At 37.5% G+C, this 25239-nt stretch overlaps 1 protein-coding gene across 1 annotated transcript; it reads right to left on the bottom strand.

Moving 5' to 3' along the window:
- Positions 1 to 594: 594 nt before the first annotated feature.
- LOC103952453 (uncharacterized vacuolar membrane protein YML018C) lies at positions 595 to 4419 on the bottom strand. Its single transcript, XM_009364035.3, has 8 exons — positions 4014 to 4419; positions 2609 to 3010; positions 2133 to 2347; positions 1875 to 1945; positions 1674 to 1775; positions 1410 to 1527; positions 1174 to 1309; positions 595 to 961 (listed from the first exon to the last, which is right to left on the bottom strand). The coding sequence occupies exons 1-8, from the start codon at positions 4095 to 4097 to the stop codon at positions 899 to 901; spliced, it is 1191 nt and encodes a 396-aa protein (XP_009362310.1). The 5' UTR covers positions 4098 to 4419; the 3' UTR covers positions 595 to 898.
- Between the last annotated feature and the right edge of the window lie 20820 nt (positions 4420 to 25239).

The raw sequence follows: 25239 nt of genomic DNA, 5'->3' as shown, positions 1-25239 counted from the left end.
ACGGCCCTCTGGCTCTCTAGACCTTTCGGTTGGAGATGGCATTAGGATAGGCCGGAACCACCTAAGCAACCGTCACACGTTAATCATTTTGAAAAGAGAACTTTAATGAAAAGCTCCCAATACTACTCACTTTAAAGAAAAACCACATTTTTACACTAAAAAGTCAATCTTGGTACTATTCACTTTACCCTTTATTTTGTCGTTATCATTAAAACTCAAAGTTTTCAAACCCTTTTAATTAGTTTTCATTTTTTTAAACCCCAAAGTTTGTACTGACACGTGTTAATCATTCTTAAAACGCCAACGATTTGTACACATTGTTTTTCTTTTTGTCAAAATTGTCAACAAATTGTTAGCACGATGTGCATTCGCATGAAAAATTGATTCGGAAAAAACCGCAGTTAAATCGAATGACATCCTAGTAAATCCCCACATGCAGCCTAGGTGACCTCAATAAATGCATCCGTTAGAGTTCAACTCAGATTAGAAGTTTCGTACCTTTACTGGCTTGTCACGATTTGTTAGCAGTGGCCATTAAAAAGAACGATTTGCGATCAACACAAGACGAATACAGAAACAAACGACACGTGAACAGAGCGCGCGATGTAAGATTTTACTTTGAACCCACAAAAGGTTTATTACATTTCAGGGCTCCACACTCAGACCTGATGAAGGTGAAAGAACAAACCTCACCCCAGAGTTGATTTACGCAATCAAGTATGATACAACTATATTCCGTTCCCTCACTCTCCCTCTCCACAAACCAACCACTCCTATTCAAGACAAATTTCCGGCTCGTAAACTTAAGAACTTGACGTCCGATCAGAACGGAAGAGAGAAAATGGCCCCATAAAAGAATCAGGATTCCCAAACAAATCACGTAGTCTTCGACACAATGCTATAATCCCAACTTCTTCGAGCACCAATCCGAAAGATTAGCTATCACAAATCCTGCAAACACCTGCAACATACCACAGAAGGAACAAAAAGAGTTCATATATGCAACAGGACATAAGTTTTTTTTATACATATATTGCAACTGAGAGATCATTTTCTCCCAAAGGTAGTAAGAAATGCTGAAACGAAGCACCTTCTGGAAAAAAAGTTTCACAAAGGTAACTACAAATGCTAAATAATTCAACAATATAACGATTATTCATGAAAACATCATACCTGAGCAGAGCCAAGTATGTAAACTGCTGAATAATGGCGGCCATGGATAAACATGTCAGCAACCATAGCAAGGGGGATGGTGAGCGACATGCCCAAGGTGGCAACAAGTGGAGTTGTCCACACAACACATAGTGCCCTGTAGGGAATTTCTATTTATTGGCTGAAGTTTAAAGCAAGCAGTCTGTGAAAACATAAGTGTGTGAATCGCAGATTGAAAAATGATTGTTTAAACATACCAGAAGTAGTCAGAGAGTACACTTCCAATAAAGCCGTTGGCAATAACAACTTCTTCCAATTTAGCAGAGTGAGGAATCATAAACTTGGGCTCAATGCCCAATGCTGTCAACGGCCAAACTGGAAAATAAAAGAAAAATTAGAGAATATAATGATTCAATCAAAGAAGTGATGGATTGCCTTTCACTGTGCCTTGCTTGATTTCTGGAAATCAGATCTGAAGGAGAAAAACTGAAATGAATCATAAATACTCAAGCAACCCTTACCAAGCCACCATAACGATACAAGTGTAAATAATCCAATATACCCAAACAACTTTTGCACGTTGACCCTTTCTCCTCCTTCGCCCGCAAACTTTTTGAGAAGAACTGTAGCATTAAGAGTAAGATGAAATGTTAATATTATTGTCAAAATAATCTATGAAAAACTTGTGCCAAGGAGTAAATGAAAAAGGATATTTCCCCAACCAGTAAATAGACCATATGACATGGCTGAGAGAAGACCAAACAGATCTCCAACAAGAGAGCGTTTCCCATTGCTGAACAAAAATATTAACTGTCAATGCCAAAATATGCATTACAAAGAGCAATTTGATATTATATATAATGGTAATGGTATTGGTATGTAAAAAGAGATCTTTTTTCTTCCATAAAAAACGAGACAAATATCATGTAAGTCATGAATAAATTTGACGTGAACAACAGGGGTTGACTGATTAAACATACGCAGCACTGAGTTGTGACTCATCTGTAGCCCACGTTTTGCCCAGAGTTGTCATAGCTACACCAGCCATGCTAACAAAGACAGCAACCACCTTTGCTATATTTAAAGAATCTTCGCCCAAGAATGCACCAACAAAAAGAGTAAATAGTCCTGACGTTGAGGATAATACTGTTGTACTTGCAACACTTGTACGCGCGAGAGCAGCATTTGAAAAGTACTGAAACAATTACAAAGATCAATAAGAATTTTCTTGACGTCCTTCACAATAATTTTGAATTATCAATTCAAAGAAACGTATCCCATTTGATAAACACATATAAATATGAAAATTGATATGGAAATTTTCCTGTCTGCAAGCAAAAGAGAACATCCTAATAGTGATTTGGGTGTATTCCATGAGAAACATGTCTCGGACTCAACACCACGTACAGTCAATTGGATGTAGTCTTGAACAGAGTAGCTTTAGGAAGTTCCTTACCTCCGTCATAAACCAGAGAGGGGCAATGTAAAACCCATAAGTAGCAATTTGCCTCGTAGTAACCTCCTTATCATGTTTCAGCACATTCAAGTCATCTTTGTATTTAGAAACCAAAGGTTGTTCTTCAATATGAGGTGAAAACTCTGCATCACTGTCTTTTCTGGTCAAGGACCCATGAATTTCCAATTCAAATTCTTTCTGCAATCCATTGAGTTTTATAGAAGAACTAAATCCAGCAGAAAACTCATTCACGCTTTCTGCATTTTTACCACTTCTAGAAGAGCGGCATTTTAGAAAATTACACAACCAATCCTTAATGAATGCTATTGGGATGTAAACTACCATAAGAGAAGCTCCAAGATATGTTACTGCAAATGGCTGCTTATAGTCCGTAAATATACCCTGCAGAAGTCACAATATTGGTCAGCTAGAACCTCACGGTGCACAATATTATCAAATATATAGGTAAATAGGATGCGCCACATCAAAGAACTCAATCAAAGAATTTCTAAAATGCGTGACTAAATTTGCAGCTTAAAATCAGACTATTGAGGAGGATATATGCAGAAAGATTCCAGTTGAAGCAATTAGATACAATCACAATCATCTTCTAAAAGGGTTCAATTCACCATGGCTTTTAGGAAGCAGCTCGAATTTGAGCAGCATCACTTCCCCCACGGTCAAAGATGATCAAATAATCACAATTGTTTACTAAAGGATTATATTCGGCCACCACATAAACTCCAAGCTCAATTCAAGAACAAAAAACAAAGTTGGCTTACCAAGTAATCAATCAAAACTTTCATTACTAAGTTTGAGATGAGGGCATGGAGGAGACTCAAAAGCAGTTAAACATAGAGTTTTCGGATTCAACTCAGTGTCAACCAACTAAGCCAACGCAAAGAATTCAAAAAGTTCAATCTTAGTATTGCTAATGGCTGTCCTCCATGGAAGCACCACCTAATGCAAGGAGGAAATCTAACAACCCTTATTTTCCCTATGCTGATTAAACCCAGAACCATTAGTTATACCCCATGGTTGCAATAGATCTCAGGGTAAAAACGAAGGAAAAGAACAATATTCACTAACTATTCTTTTGATCCCTACTAACTCATGAACAATAACTGAACTAATATCTTAACCATGTTCCTCTAATGGGTGAAGCCCGAGGACATCGTCTTAAACAAGTTCAAGCTAACATACAATCTTCTGATAAAGTTCATCAGTTGGGTACAAATTCCAATCATTTCCAACCCCTACAACTCACAAAACCATCAGAAAAAAAAAAGTCAAATCGCAGAAAAAATGCATTACCATCAATCAAATTCAAACCAAAACTCCAAAAGTAAATTACTAATGTTAAAGTTTCCAAATTTACAAAGGTCAAAAGAAAGGAGTAACTAACCTGGGTAACTTCTGCAGAGGTGACCCAAATGACAACAACAGCAGCAATTAGGAACAACCCAGCTCTGTATCTCCACCCCATCATAAACCCAGCAAAACCCAGATAGAGAAATCAGAGGAATTTCAAAGATCTGATTGGTTGGTGGTTGCTCCTCGGATCTTTGATATTTTTGCCCCTGTCACCGACGTATAAGCAGTGAGATTTAGGGTGCTGGGTGACAAGGAAAACCGGAAACTTAGGGAAGAAAGAGAATGGGAGGGAAGTTGACGAAATTGGAAAGAAAACTGAAAACGTTTTGACTGTTATTGGTTAAAAACCTCCCTCTTGTGGGATCAAACGTAAACTTGAAAGCTAACGGATGAGAAATTTTTCAACCTCGTCTGAAATACGGCAAGTACGTTTTATCTCATTCTATTGAGTAACATTGAAAAAAAAACATTATTCGTATAATAATATATAGTATAGCTCATGTTTCGTGTATATTAAAAAACATCTCTTAGTAAAGAATTTAGAGCATTTTTAAAACAAATATTTGATGATTTATGTAGCAATTGTACTTGATAATAATGTTATTGTATATAAAAAATAAATTCATCTCTTTGAAGAGTCTAATTATTGAGATATCTGATTAAATAATTGGACATTTATTATACATCACATCACATCTATTAAAAAATAATTAAATGGATTTGACAAATGTTGTCGAATTTGACAGCAAAGGATTATGTCTTAAATTAACTCAACGCTACGTAAGAAACTGAAAACTTGGTTGAAGAGAATTCGTAATTATTTTTTATTATTAAATGTCCATATAGCAGTTTTAACTTATCTTTCTTAAACTTTTATAGCATATTCCATGTGATCGCTTCAACAAGAAAATCTGATTTTTTTAAACAAATTAAATTTATTTATATAGAAAATTAAGGGCCATAAATATGTATAACATATATGGGCAGGACTGCCATACAAGATGAATAAAAAAAAAACATACTCAACAACAAAATAATGCAAATAAATAATCGCAACTTTCTATGGGTAGAAAAGACAGGACCTTGTACAGAGAGAATGACATTTTCAACGATGTTGCGGGTGGAGGAAATATGAATTTAAAATAGCAGACATGTTATGCTATAGTTTTTATTAGCAAAGATCTCGCGCTCTGCTGCAGGTTTAAAACCATAAACATAATTTAACACACTCATCTCAAGTAATGGGATTAATTAATCTTTCCAACAATGATTAGCAATTAAAATTGGTCCACAAATTAATAAAAAGAAAAGACCAAGTGAAAATCTAAACACTATCAGTAGATACATTCATATTCATACATGGCGGATCCATAAATTTTATCATGAGTTCAAGTGAGAACAACTTGATTGGGCTCACGATATGGGGTAAATGTGGTTTAGCAGCATCATTTCCAAAACCTACACAGATTGTTTACAGAGCATGAGGTTATGAGAATTGAGAAATAAGACGTATGTATGTGAAATCGTATAATTGCCATTAATAATACATATAATAAGGTTTAGCAGTTTAGCAGCATCACTCCCAATTCTTCTATCATATAATTGCCATTAATAATACATATGTGAAATCGTAATCTATGTGATAGACTTGAGAAATAAAAAATAAATAAAATAAAAACTCAAATTCCAGAAATAATGAAAATGCAAACTTCATGTGGAAATTGAAGGTTTACTTGCAGATCATCAACCAAGGATGCTTTTGCCGAAGTAATCTGATCAGTTCTCTCGGCCTCAAGCAGACCCGCCTCCTTGGATTTAGTAAGCCGATCAAGTGTTTTGTTGTCATCCTGCAACTTGGTTACCTAAAAAACCAATACATCCAAAAACATAAAAAATTTAGGGAATTGTTATTAGTACTTCAAAAATTTCATTTGGTACTCCAAATTTTCTATAAGTAGAAAGAAAATACATTTGTGAGGAGTGTAAAATGAGCTTTTTGGAGTGCCAATAACAGTTCCCAAAATTTAACTCGTTATAATTATTAATTCATGTAAATAAATGAGTTAATAGATCCTTTAACAATATAGAAACCAAATACATATTGAACACTCTATACCTCATGGGTACAAACCAAATATGGAAGCCAAAATAGACACTCAAAACTGATACAAAATACCACATGAAGTTTTTTCAAGCCTATCTATCTTAAAACAAAATTAAAGGGGTCATATTGCAGAACAAAAATATACCTCCTGCAGTATGCTTAAGCTCTACCTCCAGTGGATCAATGATGGATTCAACGGGGGGCATTTCATCATTTTTCTGTGTAGCGTGTATTCTTCAAAGTGTGGCTTCTGCTTCAATATCTTGATATAAAACAAAACCCCCATAATCTAATTAATTAGGGTTTTTTCTTCACATGTACTTTAAAAGATGTAACGACCCGTCCCCAATTATTATGATTTTTATAATTTAAAAATTGAATTAACGAAAATGCCCTTCGAGACAAAGTGTTGACTTTTGTTGATTGTCGTGTCGTGTCACGTAAGGTTCATTTTCTTGATATATTCCCGTAGTACCTGTCGCTATGGACGCGTGGGCGCAAACGGATTGTGATTTGGAGTTATAACGAATGAGATATTAATGTTTAAAGTCGGGGCCATTTTAGTAAATTAGTTATTTTCTAGAATGCTCCAGATTTTTGGAGCAAAATCTGGTGGAGCCACGTGTCTGATCCAGATTAAAAGAAAGAAAGATGGTCGGTGGAGATAGAGGATAAATGAGAGAAAGGAGGGAGGAACCGGACCAATAAGGAAAGGAGAAAATGAGGAGAACCAATGGGAAAAGAGGAAAGGAGGAAAAATGAGAGAATGGGAGAAGGATAGGAACCTACTGGGTTTCCCATTGACCTGTGACCCAACCGGGCTCCACCATCTTTTTCGGCGGTTTCCGTCGGTTTTTCCGTCAAATTGTCGCCACCCACCACCTGAGAAACCTTCCATGACCTCCCATCTTCCATTTCCAATCAAATTTCACTAGATTTAGCCTTGATTTCGGGAAGAATGGAGCTCGTGGGTTCCAGGGGTGCATGACGAAAATCCGATGATCGTGAAGCTAACTCTGGCAACCACCATTACAAATGGACTCCCCTCAATCCCAGGAGCAATGCCCAAGCTTTGGAGGAAGCGTCATAGTTTGTTTGGAGATGAATCAACAACTACCCAATTTTAAGGGTTTCTGGCGGGTTTGGATGAAATTGGGACATTTCCCCGCCAAATTGGCCTTAGTCACAGGTATGAAAGTTGCTCTATTCACTGAGTTAAGTTTTCCAGCAAGTCGGGGCGGCCGACCATCACCTGCTGCGGCACCTGCGGCGGCGCGTGGGCTGAGACGTCCCCTGACCTTCCTAGGCTAAATTTCAATACCCTGATTCCATTGGCGAAGTCTGATTGACGAATTTCCATCATTTGAGCGTAGTTCCATTAAGATCCGCCGCTTGATTATTATAGCAATTGACGATCTGACCGTTGGATCGTCACCAAACTTTGATACGTTATAATACGTAATATTTGAGGATATTAGAAACTTACGGATCGGGAATCCGACTTACGGATCTTCCCGAATAGGATATATAAGTTATATGTTCTAATGATAAGAATTGTAATACATGAGTTGATAATTGTTCTAGGTGCCGATCATTCGTGACGCCTTGATGTTTGTGCTAGGGAGTTATAGCGCGGACTCCAGGTGAGTGGGTTTTTGGTTTTCTATGTATACGTATATATATTTTCTATTTTCCCAATTGTTTTAAATGGATTTACGTTTTTAAATGCCACGTCAATTGCATTACATTTTAGTATATGCAGTAGTATAGATATGCATATTATTGCATAATGCTGCGGACGCCCAGGTAAGCTTCATGTGAGTACATATTGATGTCAATGGTTGCATTGGTTATAGTTATACTTAGAGACATGTAGAGCTTAAATTTACATACAATCTCAAATCCCTAAAACCCAAATTTCTCCAGGCCGTTGGAATCAGTTTGCTGTTGTTGTTGCTAATCTACAGGTAAAGCTTAAATTGACATACAATCTTTTATTTTTCTTGATTGGAATTTGGAAAGAATTAGTTGTTATTGGAACGAATTATAGAAAATTGGAAAAGGGAAATGGGAAAGTGAGGAAATGCATGCAAATGGGTTTGGAAATAATTAAAAAAAAAAAATTATGCATAGTATTTAAATGTTGTGGCATTTTAAAATTCTTGCTTCTGTGGTTGTGATATGATATTATATATTTTCTTTATTTAATTACAATTTAGGTGTGATGAAAAATTTTAAATTTAATTTCATTATTTTCTTCCCAGCTATCAATCTGTAGTTTAGCATTTACAATTTTTTTTCACATGATGCGAAAAAGAACTAGAAATAGCAAAAGAAATCAGGGGATACAAGAAGATCATACTTCTGACACTGCAAATGGAATAGAAATGTTTAATGAAAATGTTTGCCATGATGATGGTGCACGTGCACAAGGTGATGTGTTAGGATACTAAGTTGGGTTATCCAAATTAATGAGATATGTGTATGTTCTGTTAGGTAATGGAACCCTATTAGATGATTGACACTTGTCATGAGATGGGATGATTTAGTTAGTTGGGTGGTTACTGTCTAGAAACTTACCTTGCAAGTCTGAGATAGATATATAGCAGACTAATTGTGCAAAGGAGGTTATGATATGAAAAAGTATGTTGTGAACAGTTATATAGCAGGCTTATGTGTGTCATGCGTTGAGGTTAGAACAAGGTTCTTATTATTGGTATCAGCCAATTCTACAATCCCACGTTTCCCTTGCGTATGTCGAGGGCAACCACTCGAGCCACAAAGATGGATGCTCGCGTCACCGCCCTTGAAGCTTCGAACTCCAGAATCGAAGAATCGGTTCAGAATCTGACAGCCCAAATGACCAAATTCATGGCGTCGATCGATACTCGTCTCTCGTTGTTGGAATCTCGGTCGGTTTCCATGGAAGAGCAAGGCCGCGATCGTACCAATCGTGTGGGTCCGTCTGAATTGGGGGGAAATCCCATGGATTCGGAGGAAACCTTCAGCGATCAGAATCTTGATCCCAATCTGCAATTCCAGCGTCAAGATACTAGATTCCGTCCTCAAGATTATCAATTCCAGTTTCGCCAGCCACTAATCAAGCTCGATTTTCCAAGATTTGGTGAAGGTGATGATCCCTTAGCTTGGGTGTATAAGGCGGAACATTTCTTCGAATATTTCTCGGTCGTCGACGATCGCAAGGTTCAATTGGCATCTTTTCATTTTGATCGAGAAGCCCTTCAGTGGTTTCAATGGCGGAATTGTATCAAGAACTTTCCTCGTTGGCCTGAATTTGTTAAGGTTTTCTGTCATGAGTTCGGGCCATCGGAGTTTGAGGATTTTTCTGAAGCTTTGATTCAATTGCGACAGACAGGGTTAGTTCGAGATTACATTGCAGAGTTTAGGCGTTTGGCAAATCGAACCCATGAGATTGCTCCGTCGATGCTTAAAAGCTGTTTCATTGGGGGATTGCGACCGGAGCTCCGTCACGATGTCAAGCTTCTGCGACCATCGGACGTTTATGAGGCGCAGGCTATTGCCTTACAACTCGATGCTAAGCTTGCTGATTCCAAGATCCGATCTTTTTCGAAAACTCCAAATTTCTCTTGGCATAATTCGGTGGGCAGTAAGGTTACTCCAGGTCTTACGGATCCAGGTAAACCCAATTCCTCTGTTACTTTTCCTAAACCAAACACTGTGAAGAAGATGACTTTTGAGGAAATTAGGGAACGACGGAAAAAGGGTCTTTGCGATTATTGTCCTGTCAAATGGTTTAGAGGGCATGTTTGCCAAAGTCAACAACTTTTACTACTTGATTTGTCTGATAGATCTGAGGAGGTTCTTGATGAGGATCCTGTGTTAGATGAGGGTGATGAGTTATCGAATGCTCGTATTACTGCCTGTGCTGTGTATGGTGTCTCTGCTCCTGATAATATTCAAACTATGAAGGTCCTAGGGTCTATTAAACATTGCCCTGCAGTGATTCTTTTCGATTCGGGAAGTTCTCATAATTTCATCAACTCTGCCCTCGCCAAGAAGATGGGTTGGAGAGTCGACCCTTTTATGAAGTTTGATGTGATGATTGCCAATGGTGGTACAATTACCAGTATGGGGTGTTGTTCTCAGGTTAGAATTAGTATCCAAGACTACGAATATATCTCGGATTTGTATGTTTTGCAATTGGGTGGTTGTGATGTTGTCTTGGGTGCTCAATGGTTGCGAACCTTGTGACCCATTCTCTGGGATTTTGAGAAATTGAAGATGGAATTCACCTTAGGCCAATGACACTATTGTTTGTATAGCTCTCCTCCTCCTGCGCCAAGTTCCGTATCAGTGTGTCAAATGGAACGATTGCTCAGTCAAGGGTCTTTTGGGGTCGTTTTATTCCTTCTTGATCCGAATACAACAGTAGCAGTGGTTGGAGATCTCTCGGATAGTCAACAAGCAGGGTTGCAGGAATTGCTTTCTCAGTTTGACTCTATCTTCCAAACACCTACTACTTTACCTCCTTTAAGATCCCATGACCATCAAATTCCACTTTTGGAGGGCAGTAAACCACCTAGTGCAAGACCTTATCGTTACAGTCCTATACAAAAATCTGAAATTGAGAAATGTGTTCAAGAGCTATTGGATTCCGGGTTTATCCGTGCTAGTAACAGTCCATTTTCCTCTCCTGTTTTGTTGGTTCGGAAAAAAGACAGCAGTTGGAGGATGTGTATGGATTACCGGGCTTTGAATTTGTTGACGATCAAAGATAAGTATCCGATTCCTTTAATTGATGAATTGTTAGATGAACTCTTTGGGGCTCAATTTTTTTCTAAGCTCGATCTCAGAGCAGGATATCATCAAATCCGAGTTCATCCTGATGATATTGCCAAAACAGCCTTCCGTATTCACAGTGGCCACTATGAGTTCCTGGTAATGCCCTTCGGCCTCACTAACGCTCCAGCAACTTTTCAAAGTCTCATGAATGAGATTTTCCGGCCCTTTTTACGTCACTTTGTTCTGGTCTTTTTTGACGATATCTTAGTTTACAGTTCTACTTGGGAGGAACACTTGCGACATTTCAGTACAGTTTTTCACGTGCTACAGCAGCATAAATTGTTTGTAAAGAAATCAAAATGTGATTTTGGTAAAACACAGATTGAGTATTTGGGTCATGTGGTATCACGGGATGGTGTTGCAGCGGATCCTTCCAAGCTCCGGGTCATTCAAGATTAGCCTTTACCTGGAACCATTACAGCCTTGCGTGGATTTTTGGGTTTAACTGGGTATTACCGCAAGTTTATACCAGGTTATGGCAAAATTTGTGGCCCACTAACTGCCTTAACAAAGAAGGATGCATTCCATTGGAATTCCGACGCTACGGTTGCTTTCAATCAGCTTAAAGATGTGATGTTATCTCCACAAGTTCTGGCTCTTCCAGATTTTTCGCAGCCATTTGTGATCGAAACAGATGCATCTAACACGGGCATTGGGGCTGTTCTACAACAAGAAGGCCGCCCTATAGCTTTTACAAGTAAAGCCCTTGGTCCTCGGTCTCAAGCTATGTCGGCATATGAAAGGGAGATGCTTGCAATCGTCCATGCTATTAAGAAATGGCAAACTTATCTTCAAGGCAGCCACTTTGTTATCCGTACAGACCATCATAGTTTGAAATTCTTTCTGCAAAATCGGGCTCATACTCCATTCCAACAAAAATGGATTTCTAAACTCTTGGGCTTTGATTATGAAATCCAGTACAAACAAGGCACTGAAAATCAAGCTGCAGATGCTTTGTCTCGACTACATTCGGAGGCTCAGTTATGTGCTATTTCCTATCCCTATATGGGTTGGTTAGACGACTTGAGGCGCCACTTGGAACAAGAGCCTTGGATTATTTCAAAACTCACGGACTCCTCGGTGTTGACTAGTGTTGCGGCTACATCTTCCTCTTCCTTCCATTTTGATAATGGGTTCCTTAAGCATAAGGGCAGAATTGTGTTGAGTCCGACGACCAATTGGAGGGATAAGGTGTTTCATGAACATCACAGTACCTTGATGGCGGGACATTCCGGGTTTCTTAAGACTTACAAGCGACTCTCTCGCTCTTTCTATTGGCATGGCATGAAGACTGATATTCGACGGATGGTTGCTGACTGTCAGGTGTGTCAACAAAACAAATACGAAACCTTGGCTTCACCAAGCCTCTTGAATCCCCTGCCAATTCCTCAAACTGTGTGGACTGATATTTCCATGGATTTTATTGTTGGGTTGCCGCCTTGCAAAGGGAAGACGGTTATTTTTGTAGTTGTTGATCGGTTCTCTAAATACGCCCATTTTGTGGCACTGTCGCATCCATACACGGCCCATTCCGTTGCTCAGGTTTTTGTGGACCACATATTCAAGCTCCATGGAATGCCTGCCACGATCGTTAGTGACCGAGATCCGGTGTTCCTCAGTGCATTTTGGAAAGAGTTCTTTGCATTACAAGGGTCTAAACTCTGTTTGAGCTCGGGGTATCACCCCCAGTCTAATGGGCAAACTGAGGTCGTCAACCGTTGTCTGGAAACATATCTGCGTTGTTTTTGCAGTCTTCAACCAAAGAAATAGCTCCAATGGTTATCATAGGCTGAATGGAGTTACAACACTTCTTATCACTCTTCTTCGAAGCTCACACCATATGAAATTGTGTATGGCCAACTTCCTCCTGCAATTCCAACGTATGAGTCTGGCACCACTAAATTGGACATGGTCGATCGCTGTTTACAAACCCGCTCGCAGATTTTATCTCAACTCAAATCTAATTTGGAAGCTGCTCAGGTCCGAATGAAGCAACAGGTGGATAAACATCGTACTGACCGTTCTTTTGAAGTAGGTAACATGGTATACCTCCGGCTTGTTCCTTATCAACATCAGTCTTTGGCTAGTCATCCATTTCATAAGCTCCAACCGAAATTTTATGGACCTTTTGAGGTATTGGAGAAGATTGGATCAGTAGCCTATAAGATCAGACTGCCAGTTCACTCCAAATTACATCCTGTCTTCCATGTCTCATGCTTGAAGAAGCAATTGGGTGTGGGTGTGGCTCCTACTACTCCGCTCCCTGATGTCACGGATGATGGTCTGCTACCAGCAACCCCATTTGCCATTCTCCAGTCTCGTGTACTTACCAAGGACAATTCAGATCCCTGAAGTTCTTGTTCATTGGAAGAATCATCGCAAGGAGGATGCCACCTGGGAGCCGTATGACGATTTCAAGTGTCGATTCCCTTCTTTTCAACCTTGAGGACAAGGTCTGTTTCTATGGGCGGGGTAATGTTAGGATACTAAGTTGGGTTATCCAAATTAATGAGATATGTGTATGTTCTGTTAGGTAATGGAACCCTATTAGATGATTGACACTTGTCATGAGATGGGATGATTTAGTTAGTTGGGTGGTTACTGTCTAGAAACTTACCTTGCAAGTCTGAGATAGATATATAGCAGACTAATTGTGCAAAGGAGGTTATGATATGAAAAAGTATGTTGTGAACAGTTATATAGCAGGCTTATGTGTGTCATGCGTTGAGGTTAGAACAAGGTTCTTATTATGATGGCATACTAATATAATGGTTGTTCTTTTGCTTTGATGTAGAAGTAAGAAGATTGTTTTGCCTCTTATGTATCCTGCTTCTTTCTGTTTCACGAAGTTGCCAAGAAAAAAAGTACTTTGTGATCGTTTTCTTTCTTATGGTGATGTGTAGATAAAATCTGTCTTTTTTTCTTTGTATCAGCTGATAGAATCTAGAGAAAGAGATTATGTGAAAGAAAGAAATGTAGAGAGAGAAGTAAAAAATATAAATGTGATTGTATTTCACTCAATCAATAAGATTACACTTGATGCTTATACATACACTTATGAAAGAACTACTCAACTAACTAGAATAACAGAAACAGAACTAAAGGGCAATTTTGAACATTTGCCCATTGCACAGTTGGAACACGGAGATTTATTTATACCAGTAGAAAAAGAAATACCAACATGAGATGCAACTTTATTTAGTATTCTAGAAAAGGGATGACCAAGCCTTTGATGCCAAATATCCTGAGGTGCTTTAGATGAAGCTGCAAACACATGTTGGTTGGCACAATGGAAGTTTGAAATGGATAAAAGCCTTCTTGCATAGGTCCTTTAAAAAGCACCTTATCCGTAGAAAGATCCTTCACAGTAAAGTGAAAATGATATAGGTGTATTGAGCATTGGTTATCAAGAATGAATTTGTTTGCAAATAACAAAACTTGCTTAAGGTCAGGAACATGTAAAACATTCTTGAGATTAAAACAGTGAGAAGAAGTAGAGACACTAGAGGAACCAAGATGAAGTATAGGCAAACCTTTGCCATCTCCAATGTATACTTGCTCAGGTCCACTATAGGATTCCGGATTCTACAGCTTGGCATAGGAGTTGGTCATGTGGGAGGATGCACCAGAATCAAGCAACCACGAGTGCTGAGGGATAGAAATATTAGCACAAAATGCAGAGGGAGAGGATGTGCCAAAAGTAGGATTCAGACGCTGAGGGCATTCAATAGCTTCGTGATCAAATTACTTGTATATTTGACAAGTAATTTGCCTCCCGGAATTAGCATAGCCTAAATTGTTGAATCGAGAGCCATGATTGTGATTATACTTCTGATTATTGGAGCAATTAAAACTAGTTCGCTGATTTTGTTTCTGAAATTTCCTCGATTCTGAGAATTTCTAGGGTTTGAGAAGTTGCAATCAGAACCACGACCTAAAGGAAGGGTGGAATTTGAGAAGTGTTGAGCAACGTAGGCCTGAAACATTGGCGTTTCAGAAGGTAGAGGCAGAATTCCAGTGGAAGTGTGGAAGGCCTGAATTGGTGCAGAAGTGGATTTCTTGCGATTTTCAATCTGGATTTATTTGCTCAGTAAAAGTCCATGAAGCTCATCAATAGTTGAGGATCCAATGCGAAACTGAATCGCATCAACAAAGAAATCAAACTCAGGAGGCAGGCCGTGAAGAATCACAGCGATAAACTCAGAATCATCAATCAGAGCTCCGGCGCTGGCTAAAGCATCATAAATTTCTTCGATTCACTGAAGATATGAAGCGGCAGAGGCATCACCTTTGGTTATAGAATGAAGCCGAAATCGGAGTTCATGGATGTGAGAATGTGATGTTGTCGCAAGTCTTGATTCGAGTTTAGCCCAGAGTTCACGAGACGAAGCCACACCAACAGAATAAGACCATCTCCAATGGTTGGGCTAAAAGCTAAATATTTGAGCCCGAAAAATTTAGTTTTTAGCCTAGAAATAGCTTTTCTGCTCCAACCGTTCTAGCCTAAAATTTTAGCCGGGATTATTAAAGAATGAACTTAGGCTATTTTTTTTTTGTTAAATTAAATTTAAAAAAAAAAATATGTAGACTATCGTAAATTAATTTTATGAACATTTTAATCTAAAAAAATTTAAATTCCGATAAATATTGAGTGGAGTCCACTCCAATTTCTGGGCTAAATTTTGGGGGGAATTTGGCCTTGGTTTAGCATTTAACATTTAGCCCAAATTTTCCCCTTAGGTTGGATTGGGTTTGGGAGGGAATTTTAGGGGGTAATTTGGCTTTTAGCCCACCATTGGAGTTGGTCTAAGGAATCAGAGAATCAGAGAAAGTTGAATTTATCTAAATCAGGATATTTTGATCATTTTCATACCAAGCGACGAACGCCGGATTCACAGTTGAGGTACGATTTCCAGAAGAATTACACAGACATTTGGGCGGAGCCACCTGAGATCCATCAATTATGCCGGTGAGATTGTACCGACGGAAGATTGGAGCAAAGAGAGCGCTCTAGGTGAGGTAATTAGTGGTAGTGAGTTTGATTGGCACCATAGAACCAATGTTCTGAATCGTAATGGAGGAAGGTGAAACAGCGGAGGAAGTGATCAGAGAAACAATGTGAGGGGAAAGAGATGAAGAGTCTGCCATGGAGAAACAATGGCGGTTAGGGTTTGTGCGAAGAGGCGGTGAGGAGAGGTGGTGCAGAAGCGGTTAGGATCGGGAGAGTCGGTAGACAGATGGCGATGAAACCATGATAGAATCTAGAGAGAGAGATTCTGTGAAAGAAAAAAAATGTAGAGAGAGAAGTAAAAAATATAAGTGTGATTGTATTTCACTCAATCAATAAAATTACACTTGATGCTTTATGAAAGAACTACTCAACTAACTAGAATAACAGAAAGTTCTAGCTAAGTTTTATCTTTTGCAATACTACCCTTATTATCAGCAACCTATTACCCATTCATGAGCATTTTCAGTTAAGAAACTTTTGATTTTTCTTCTGTTTAATTTCTCATCCGATAGGTTCAATATTAATAGAGTCCAATTAACATCCACATTGGAATGACAATCGAGAAATGCAATGACATACTTCTAATTCCATCCTCATTAGTTGTCTTAGTAATAATCAAGAATTGAATGACATGTTTCTTATTGTTTGTTTCTGTTACAGATCTACAAATAATGTTGAAGGCTTTCCGTCACTGATCTTTGGAGAAACAGAGGCATGCATATAAAAGATGTAATTGCCTAGAACCTTTGTTTCAGTTGAAGCATGTCATCAAAGAGAGTAGTCAATTAACAGTTGCCAATTGATATTAGATCTTAAATATAATTTTAGCTACCTTTTTTTTTTCTTTTTTCTTTTTTTTTTTTTATAAATTAAAATTTTTTAGAGAGTTTTATTTTTATGTAAGATGGGTGAAATATAATTTTTATTTTATTTTTGTAATATTACTTTGATTTGCAGCTATGTAATTGCAGCAATACTAGATATATTTTCAATTTAAACAACATCCTATATATTTTCACACTGCATGTCATGTGGGTAACCTCAAACAGATATGTCAAACATTTTTTTTTCTAATTTGTTGTAGTGTTTCCATTTTTTGGTGCAGAGCTCCACGATTGGCTAGCGTGAATCTTGGTATCTTCATATGCATGCAATGTTCAGGGATCCATAGGAGTCCTGGGGTACATATATCAAAGGTATAATTTTCAGTTATGCAAAAGCTTCAAATTCGTTTTATTATTTGTATGGTACTCAATTCCATATTTTATGCGTTATGCTAATGAGTTTCGGTTCTATTTTTATCTGCATTATTCTGATGATTTGGATGCTTTTGTTGGTGAGATCTGCCACTTTGGATACATGGTTCCCAGAACAAGTTGCATATATCCAATGTAAGTAACAATGCTGTTATACCGGCTTCTTTCCATTCTGGTAGTAAGGTCATATCTCTGTCCAGCAAGGTCGCACTGAGAGAGAGAAAGGACACCAAGGACATTCTCTCTTACCCTCACTGACCCACATTAAAAAAGAGGCACATTATGTTTGCACCCTATTTTCGCATATATTTGTAAATTTAGGTATTTTTTACCCAATTTTTTTTTCGTTAAGCTTTCCTCTTGCTGTAAATTTAGATGTTTTCTCTCTGTGTTGGTCCATCTGCTTATATTTCTCTACATTATGGTTGTTAGGACAATGGATTAGGTTGCAGGATGAATTTGTCTTTGATGAAGGCACTGTAGAAATATCAGAGAGACGGGCCATACGACCCACTTTCAACAACACCGATATTATCCCCAACTTGGTAATTACTACCTACACAATCCATCAGGTGTGGGGTTTTGTGACCTACACAATCCATCAGGTGTGGGGTTTTATCACAAAAGGTCTCAGTATTAGTTAGAGTGAGGTTAGGATATTTAAACTATTACTTTTCTTTTTGTATGACCGATGTGGGATTCAACACGTCCCCTCACGTAGGACTTAATTAGTGGGTCATACGTGGGAGATCCACACATCAGCAACCACGTGGAGCCAAGAGGACTCACCCTACACGCGGGGCCAAGGGACCCACCATCATCGGGCGGGGTCAAGGGACCCATCCATCACGTGGCAGTACAGTACGGGCCCGCTTCTTGGCTCTGATATCATGTAGAATTATGAGAGAAATGGGCCATACGGCCCACTTCCAACAACACCGATATTGTCCCCAACTTGGTAATTACCACCTACACAATCCGTCAGGTGTGGGGTTTTATCACAAAAAGTCTCGGTATTAGTTAGAGTGAGATTATGATATTTAAACTATTACTTTTCTTTTTGTATGACCGATGTGGGATTTAACAGGCACTCCACCCTGTACATATTCCTTTGCAAGATGGATGATGATCTCATCTTTCAATCTTTCTGGTTTCCCTATTTATAATTTAATTTCTCAATTTAATTCGCTATATGTGGATGATGTTTATTAATTATGTCCTCTTTCTTTTTTTTTCTTCTTCTTTTTTTTTTTTTTTTTTTTTTTTTTTTTTTTTTTTTGTGATAGGTTAACCGTCTGTTGGCTAAAACCAATTAGTGACATCTTGATCAACCTGCATAGATTGCTCTTTGGGCACCAAGCATTATGTTTGAATCAAGAGGCATAGGTGGGAGAGAAAACAGAGAAAACCCAAAAGAAAGAGACAGCTTCCTCCATGCAGATGAGGATAAGAGACATGCAACGATTATACTGATCGTTTCAAATGGGACATGAATTTCCTACTTCGCCCTTTTTAGCATGTTGCTACAGTAATTTATTTAATATTTGTCCCCAAATTTTTACAAATTTTAATTCCTACATTCTCATTCTATCTAAAGATTGTTGTATGATTTTATTTTGAACTTCATCGTTTTTATTTATTCTCCTTCGTTTGCACGCTCTTCTTTCTTTATTCTTCCTATTTCTTCACTTTAATTTGTAATATTTTTTTTGTTTTGAACTTAAGAATTTTGTTTTATGTGATTGAATCAAGAAACTCCACATGGTTGCAGAAAAAAGAATTATTTTGTTTGTTGTAAGTTCATAAAAAAACTTCAAACTCTGTTTTCCCTTTTTTGGGTTTTATTAGTTTATATGAATTTTAATATATTTTGTAAATGAGTAATGAGCAGAATTTTTTTTTAAAAAAAATTACCAGGTTAATGCTGGGTTTTATGTTCTAATTTATGGGTTTTGGTCAAAAGGGGTTTAGATATTTAGGTTTGATTGCTCTGTTTTATTTTCTTTTAGGGTTTTGGAGAGTTTGAATTTGGGGCAATGGGGTTCCAAGTTTGCATGAATCATTCGTGCAGAACAGCCAATACACACGAATGAAAGAAAGGCTGATCTTTGCAGTTCAGCGGATTTGCCAGTCTCTGCTCCAAGTGCAGGTAATTTGTTAGCCCTCCTAGATTTTGCTTACCAAATTTTAATTTTTCAACCATTTTAAGTTGTGATTGTTTCAATGATGTGTTTTATGGTGTTTGAGTTTGGAGACTTTGGACCCAGGTGCTTCTAGACATCTTGAAAAAGGGCTAGGAGGGAGGTTGTTATTAATGATTAGACCAACAATTATCCACATTCTCCAAGTAGGATTTCACCCAATTTGAAGTAAACCCAATACTTAGAATTGTATACCTCTCGGACAATTGAAAAAATTGATATCACCTTTGCATTTGTATGTTATCAATGTAAAGATTATTCTTTTGATCAGTTAGATGTCACAGTTTTTGTAATCAATACTTTGGTTAGCTATAAATCCACACACCATTTTCATAAAATTTGTTTTCTGCCAACATATTAATTTTGCTCAATGATAATGCCATAATTGGAATATTTTTTTTATAGAAATGATGTAATGGGTTAATCTGAAATTTCGAACTTTAGCTGATGATTGAACTCATACATGACTACTACTGCACATCCTCCTCTTTTTTGGTTGTTGGGTTTTGTTTTTATTTCATTTTTTGGTAAATACAATTGGTTTTGCAAAGAACTGACTTTTATCTTATTTATATTTCTCTATGCATGTAGTTTCACCTTTTTTGATCTCGAGTATCTGGTTGGCTTTATTTATCAAGCACAGAGTTGTGATTCTGGATGCTGACATGATTAACCACATGTTGGTGTTCCTCGAGAACTTGGTGCGGAGAAATGCAAGCATGTTACAGAGTATTAAGGGAATATTAGTACTACTTTTTTTTTCCCTTTTTGTAAATGATACTAGATTTTAACTAAGACCAGACTGTATCAGACAAAAGCATTGTTTTGCAATCACATTCTGTATTTTGATTTTCTGGTCTGGGAATTTATATTTAGGTTCATATAACTGCTTAGTACTTCTATGTTTTTAGGAAGCATTTGGACTTGGATAGGAACTTCAAACATGTTTCAAATAAATTCACTTCTAGCAGAAGCACTTGAAAGCAGAAGTGCTTCGTATAGAAGGGGTTCCAAACTAAAAAGCCCTTTGTTTCATTGCAAATTGAAGAATTGGTTTTGGATTTCAAGTCAAGCTCGCTGAGTACATTGGGAAGAAGTATGTGATTCTCTTTTTTAACCCATTGCACTTCACATTTGTTTGTCCTGCAATTAAGTATGTTTTCACAATCAACATTTCTGCATACAAATTTTTATTCTTTATTAGATGCTTATCTATCTTAATCTGATTGATTTGCTAAAATTTGTGCCCCCACGTTGCAGAAATCACTGCTTTCAGCAACCACCATGCTGAGTTTGCGGAGTTCAACATAGAAATCTTGCATTTTTCAGTTGACACTGTGGTATGTTGCCCTGCTCCCCACTATCTTCAGTACCATATAAAAGGGTTGCAATTTTGCGTCCATAGAGTTATTTGTTTTGAAATCCCAAATTGAATGAATTTTGTGTTATATATCTCTAGACAGTTTTCCAGGAAATCCCGTCTAGGTTCTCCCTATTCGAAGAAAATTCTTCAACTGGCTTTGATTTCAGGGTAACGTATGGTTTTCATTCCTCCTGCATTGCGTGAGGCATTTCTTGCTAGTTTTCTTTCTAAACATCTTGAGGGATCTTAATTTATTCACCATATTTGTAAGGATGAAATGTCGACTTAGTCTTTAAACTATTAATTCAGTAAAAATTAGGTTTTTGAATTATTTTTTGAATAAAATAAGTCACTAAATTCATTAAAAATTGCTAATTTCATCCAAACTATTATATTTAAAGCTATTTTATCCAATTTTTTTTATCAACTTAAGTCCCTTAACACACTTTAGAGTGTAATACCGGCATTTTCTCGCCTATGAGCCTATAACATTTCATATAGATTGTGAATCTAACGTCTAATTTCCCATCCAAAGTTAACTCCATATGCTATTTCTTTATGTAAAATTACCAATTTATCGTTCAATGTGTATCACATGTAAATAACGTGACTTAAATTGACGTAGTAGCTTCGAATCTAATATAGGGATGCAATTGGCAGATTTTTATAATTCAATGACTGATTTGTTTGAAAAAAATAGTTTAGTGACATAATTTTCAATCAAGTGATAATTCAGGGATTAAATTGACGATTCACCCTATTTGTAGTAGAAAAAAAAAAAAAAGGAAATTAGTCACATAATTTATTCTTGTTTTTGGTTACATATTTTATATGCACCGTCCTGATGTTGAAGTGGGTTCCAAAGTATATAAGACTTAGTATTATATTTTAGTGATATCTTTATTTATAATTGAGAGGTCATAATTTTAATTTTCGTTGAAAGGGAGTCCAAACCAAATTATATTGTTGTATTAAAAAATACACTTCCAAATAAGGTTGTCTCAATACAAAGCAATATGTGAACTAATTGAAGGCACAAGTAAAGGTGGATTCATATATGGACCCAGTTGGTCCCGTGATCATCCGGAAGTCTGAAAAAAAACGCTTTTAAGCAGTGGTGAAGCCAGGAAATAATATTAGGGGAGGTCAGTAAGAATAGTGCGCCAAACGTGCAATTTTCTTTTAACATAAATAGCATGATATTGTCATTTCATCGAGTCTTGGTAGTCCTGAAGTCATTTGTAAAGGCATATTGCACACCTGTTAATGCTTTATTTGTGTGGGTAACTAACATGTTCCAAGGTTGCTCCCATATGAATGCTTAACAAAAAAAACACATTAACAATGTTTGATATCATTACATCCCATTAATATGTTTGTCCAAGAATGATGATGCTTTGTTATTCTTTGAGATCACCATTTCATTTACTTTGCATTTTTGGATAGTTTTTTACTTGGTTCTTGTTTTTTCTTCCTACAATTGTAATCACAACCAACAAACAAGCTAGAGGTAACTAATATTAGGGCTAGATTGTAAAGGGACAACACCTATCTAACATATTTTATCAAGCAGTTGAAGGGCATAGATGAAGGGCAACTCCAACCTTAAAAGGGGCAATACTCAAGTCATCCATGGAGATTCACTGGAGTTCGGAGGGTCACTTGACCCCCCTTGCCCCTAAGTCGGTCCACCCCTGCCTATGAGGACCTTTGAGTACCACCTAACGATCTGGGCAGGTGGTGGAAGAGAGAAAACGACCATGACTTTGCAAATATTGTACAATAGAAGTTTTGAACCAAGAAAAAAGATCTAATTTCAGACGAAGAGGAAGATCACCATGGCTATGCTCTTGGACCTTGGTTCCAATGAAGAAGAAAGACGTTCTTTATTCATTTCCCACGCGACCAGCTCCCTATTTTTCTTTTTCTTTTTTAATTATTGTCCAATCAAATTGTGCACCCTAGCATTTTATTTAATAAAGGTATCTACTACTCAACCAGTACTTTTTTACACCACATGTTTGACACCTTTAGTTCATTTAAAATTTACTATAAATTCATATGGCATGTGAAAAATATATTGTAAAGTACTACAAACTCGTAATTACTCAAACTTTATTCTCATACCATCAAATTCACTAAAATACTAAACTCACCATCTCCCTTTTAGTGTAAATACTATGGTCTGTTAAAAAAAAAAAGTGACTCAAACATTAAATGAGAATATGCTAGTAAACCAAAATTTAAGCTTATCTAAAACTACATTAATAAAATCCTTTTTGTCAGACAAAAGAGAGTATAAAGACAATTTTATCTTCTACCACAAAACAAAATCATGGGTAGTAAAGTAAACTCACACAAACTAAATTTTATTAACTTTTTGTTTTTTCAAAGCCTCACCAAAGGTGAACCTAACATCCTTTAACTTTGAAAAATAAAATATATAAAAGAAAGCCTCTCTCTCTCAGTGTAACATCCCACATCATCCAGGAGAATGGATCCTGTAAGCCTTATATGTATATTCTCATCTCTAGGCCTTTTGGGAGCTCACTGGCTTCGGGTTCCATTGGAACTTCGAAGTTAAGCGAGTAGCGCGCAAGAGCACTCCCATGATGGGTGACCCATTGGGAAGTTCTCGTATGAGTTCCTAGAAACAAAATCGTGAGGGCGTGGTCGGGGCCCAAAGTGGACAATATCGTGCTACGGTGGAGTCGGGCCTGGGATGTGGTGGGGGCCCGGGCTAGGATGTGACAATTTGGTATCAGAGACTAACCATGTCTGCGTGTGCGTTGACGAGGACGTCGGGTCCTTAAGGGGGGTGGATTGTAACATCCCACATCACCCAGGGGAGTGGATCCTGCTAGCGTTATATGTATATTCTCATCTCTACCTAGCATGAGGCCTTTTGGGAGCTCATTGGCTTCGGGTTCCATTGGAACTCCGAAGTTAAGCAAGTAGCTCGCGAGAGCACTCCCATGATGGATGATCCACTGAGAAGTTCTAGTGTGAGTTCCTAGAAACAAAACCGTGAGGGTGTGGTCGGGGCCAAAGCGAACAATATCATGTTATAGTGAAGTCGGGCCCGGGATGTGGTGGAGGCCCGAGCCGGGATGTGACACTTAGAGCATCTCCTACACATCAGTTATAATAGTAAAAAAAGGACCACACTAATATTCTCCAACTTAAGTGCCAAATCCTATGTGGCGATGACATGGATTGGCAGCAAAATAGGTTTTTGTCAAATTTGATAGCAGCTTCAAATGTTTTTTTATATTATTAATTGTTAAATGTATTTTATTAATAATTAATTAGTTTAATCATTTATTATAATTAATGTTGAGTTGACTGATACAATTATCCTATTTTTTTTTTCTTCTTTTCAATCAAGGAAGATGAATAGATTACTGATTAAACTTTAAATGTTCTTTATTAAATTTTAATTAGTTTAATAATTTATTTTATAAAATAATAATATAATTTGACATATCGGTTGGAGAATAAAACTTTAAAAGATTTTAAAGTGCCACATAAGATCATCTTAAAAGGAGATGTCAAATTTTAAACATAAAATTTAAATTTGACAGCTTACTTATCACTTTGACATCATTTAAAATTTTAATCTTCATCCAATATATCAAATTAAATTATTATTTTATTAAATTATTTTCCTTTTATAATTTCTGTCTTATATTTTAAGTTTTACATATATAAAAATGCATATGACATACACAAGGTCGATTGTGGGTGTGACAGCCCGTCCCAGAAATACTACAACGTACGTGTGAAAAGACGAAATTGCCCCTAGTTCGATTTCTTTACGTTTATTTGTTGTTTTTGAGTTTGGTTGGCATGTTTAGAGCCACACACACCTTCCCACACACCACAGCCTTTTTCCTCCTGTTTCCTGCACTGTCCCGAGTCCCCATTCCTTCCATTTCCTTTGAAAACGTACGGACACACCCACAAAACCTATCAAACCATTACAGATCGAGGAAACCAAGACCATATTCGAGCTCGTCAGGCTTGTAGGAGTCCAACCATACCATTTCCAAGTAAGAACACCATCGTTTTCACGTCGAATCCACAATGTCCGATTTCAAGTACTGTTCATGCACACATGATTTCTCACGTTTTAGGGAATTTCAAGCTTGTAGGTAGCTTGGTGAGGTCCCTAGGAGACTCGGGGTGGTTCGTTTGAAGGATTTGAACGTCGGGATCACTAGATTCGAAGTTGGTCGGAGTTGGGTTGTTTTTACAGGTGAGATTTCGTAGTTTTTAACCCTTGAAAGTAGTATGATTGTGTTCCTCTAGTTCTAAGCTTCATTTTGGTACCAATTTTGTGAAATTTGGGTGAAAAACGAAGAAGATATCGAAGTTTAAAGTTTTCCCAATTTTCCGGCGCCGGCGACGGCGCCGGAGGCTCGCCGGAGAAGATGACGGAATATTCCGTCAAGTCTGACGGAATATTCCTGACGTCGTTGACGGAATCTGTTAAAAC

This window comes from the organism of the source record quoted next, unplaced genomic scaffold, assembly GCF_019419815.1.
Source record: "Pyrus x bretschneideri cultivar Hongxiangsu unplaced genomic scaffold, Pyrus_bretschneideri_v1 Contig15, whole genome shotgun sequence".
Taxonomy (NCBI): Eukaryota; Viridiplantae; Streptophyta; class Magnoliopsida; order Rosales; family Rosaceae; genus Pyrus; species Pyrus x bretschneideri.
Note: the sequence above shows the minus strand (reverse complement) of the source record. Positions and strands in the feature narration are given on the sequence as shown.

Bases quoted from the DNA above. Each gene is read 5' to 3' on its own strand.
- LOC103952453 (XM_009364035.3), bottom strand. From the start codon at position 4,097: ATGATGGGGTGGAGATACAGAGCTGGGTTGTTCCTAATTGCTGCTGTT. The intron at 1,528-1,673 runs GTAAGGGTTGCT...TTTATTTTCCAG, and splicing joins TGTATCGTTATGGTGGCTTG to TTTGGCCGTTGACAGCATTG. The intron at 962-1,173 runs GTATGATGTTTT...GGTATGTTGCAG, and splicing joins ACATACTTGGCTCTGCTCAG to GTGTTTGCAGGATTTGTGAT.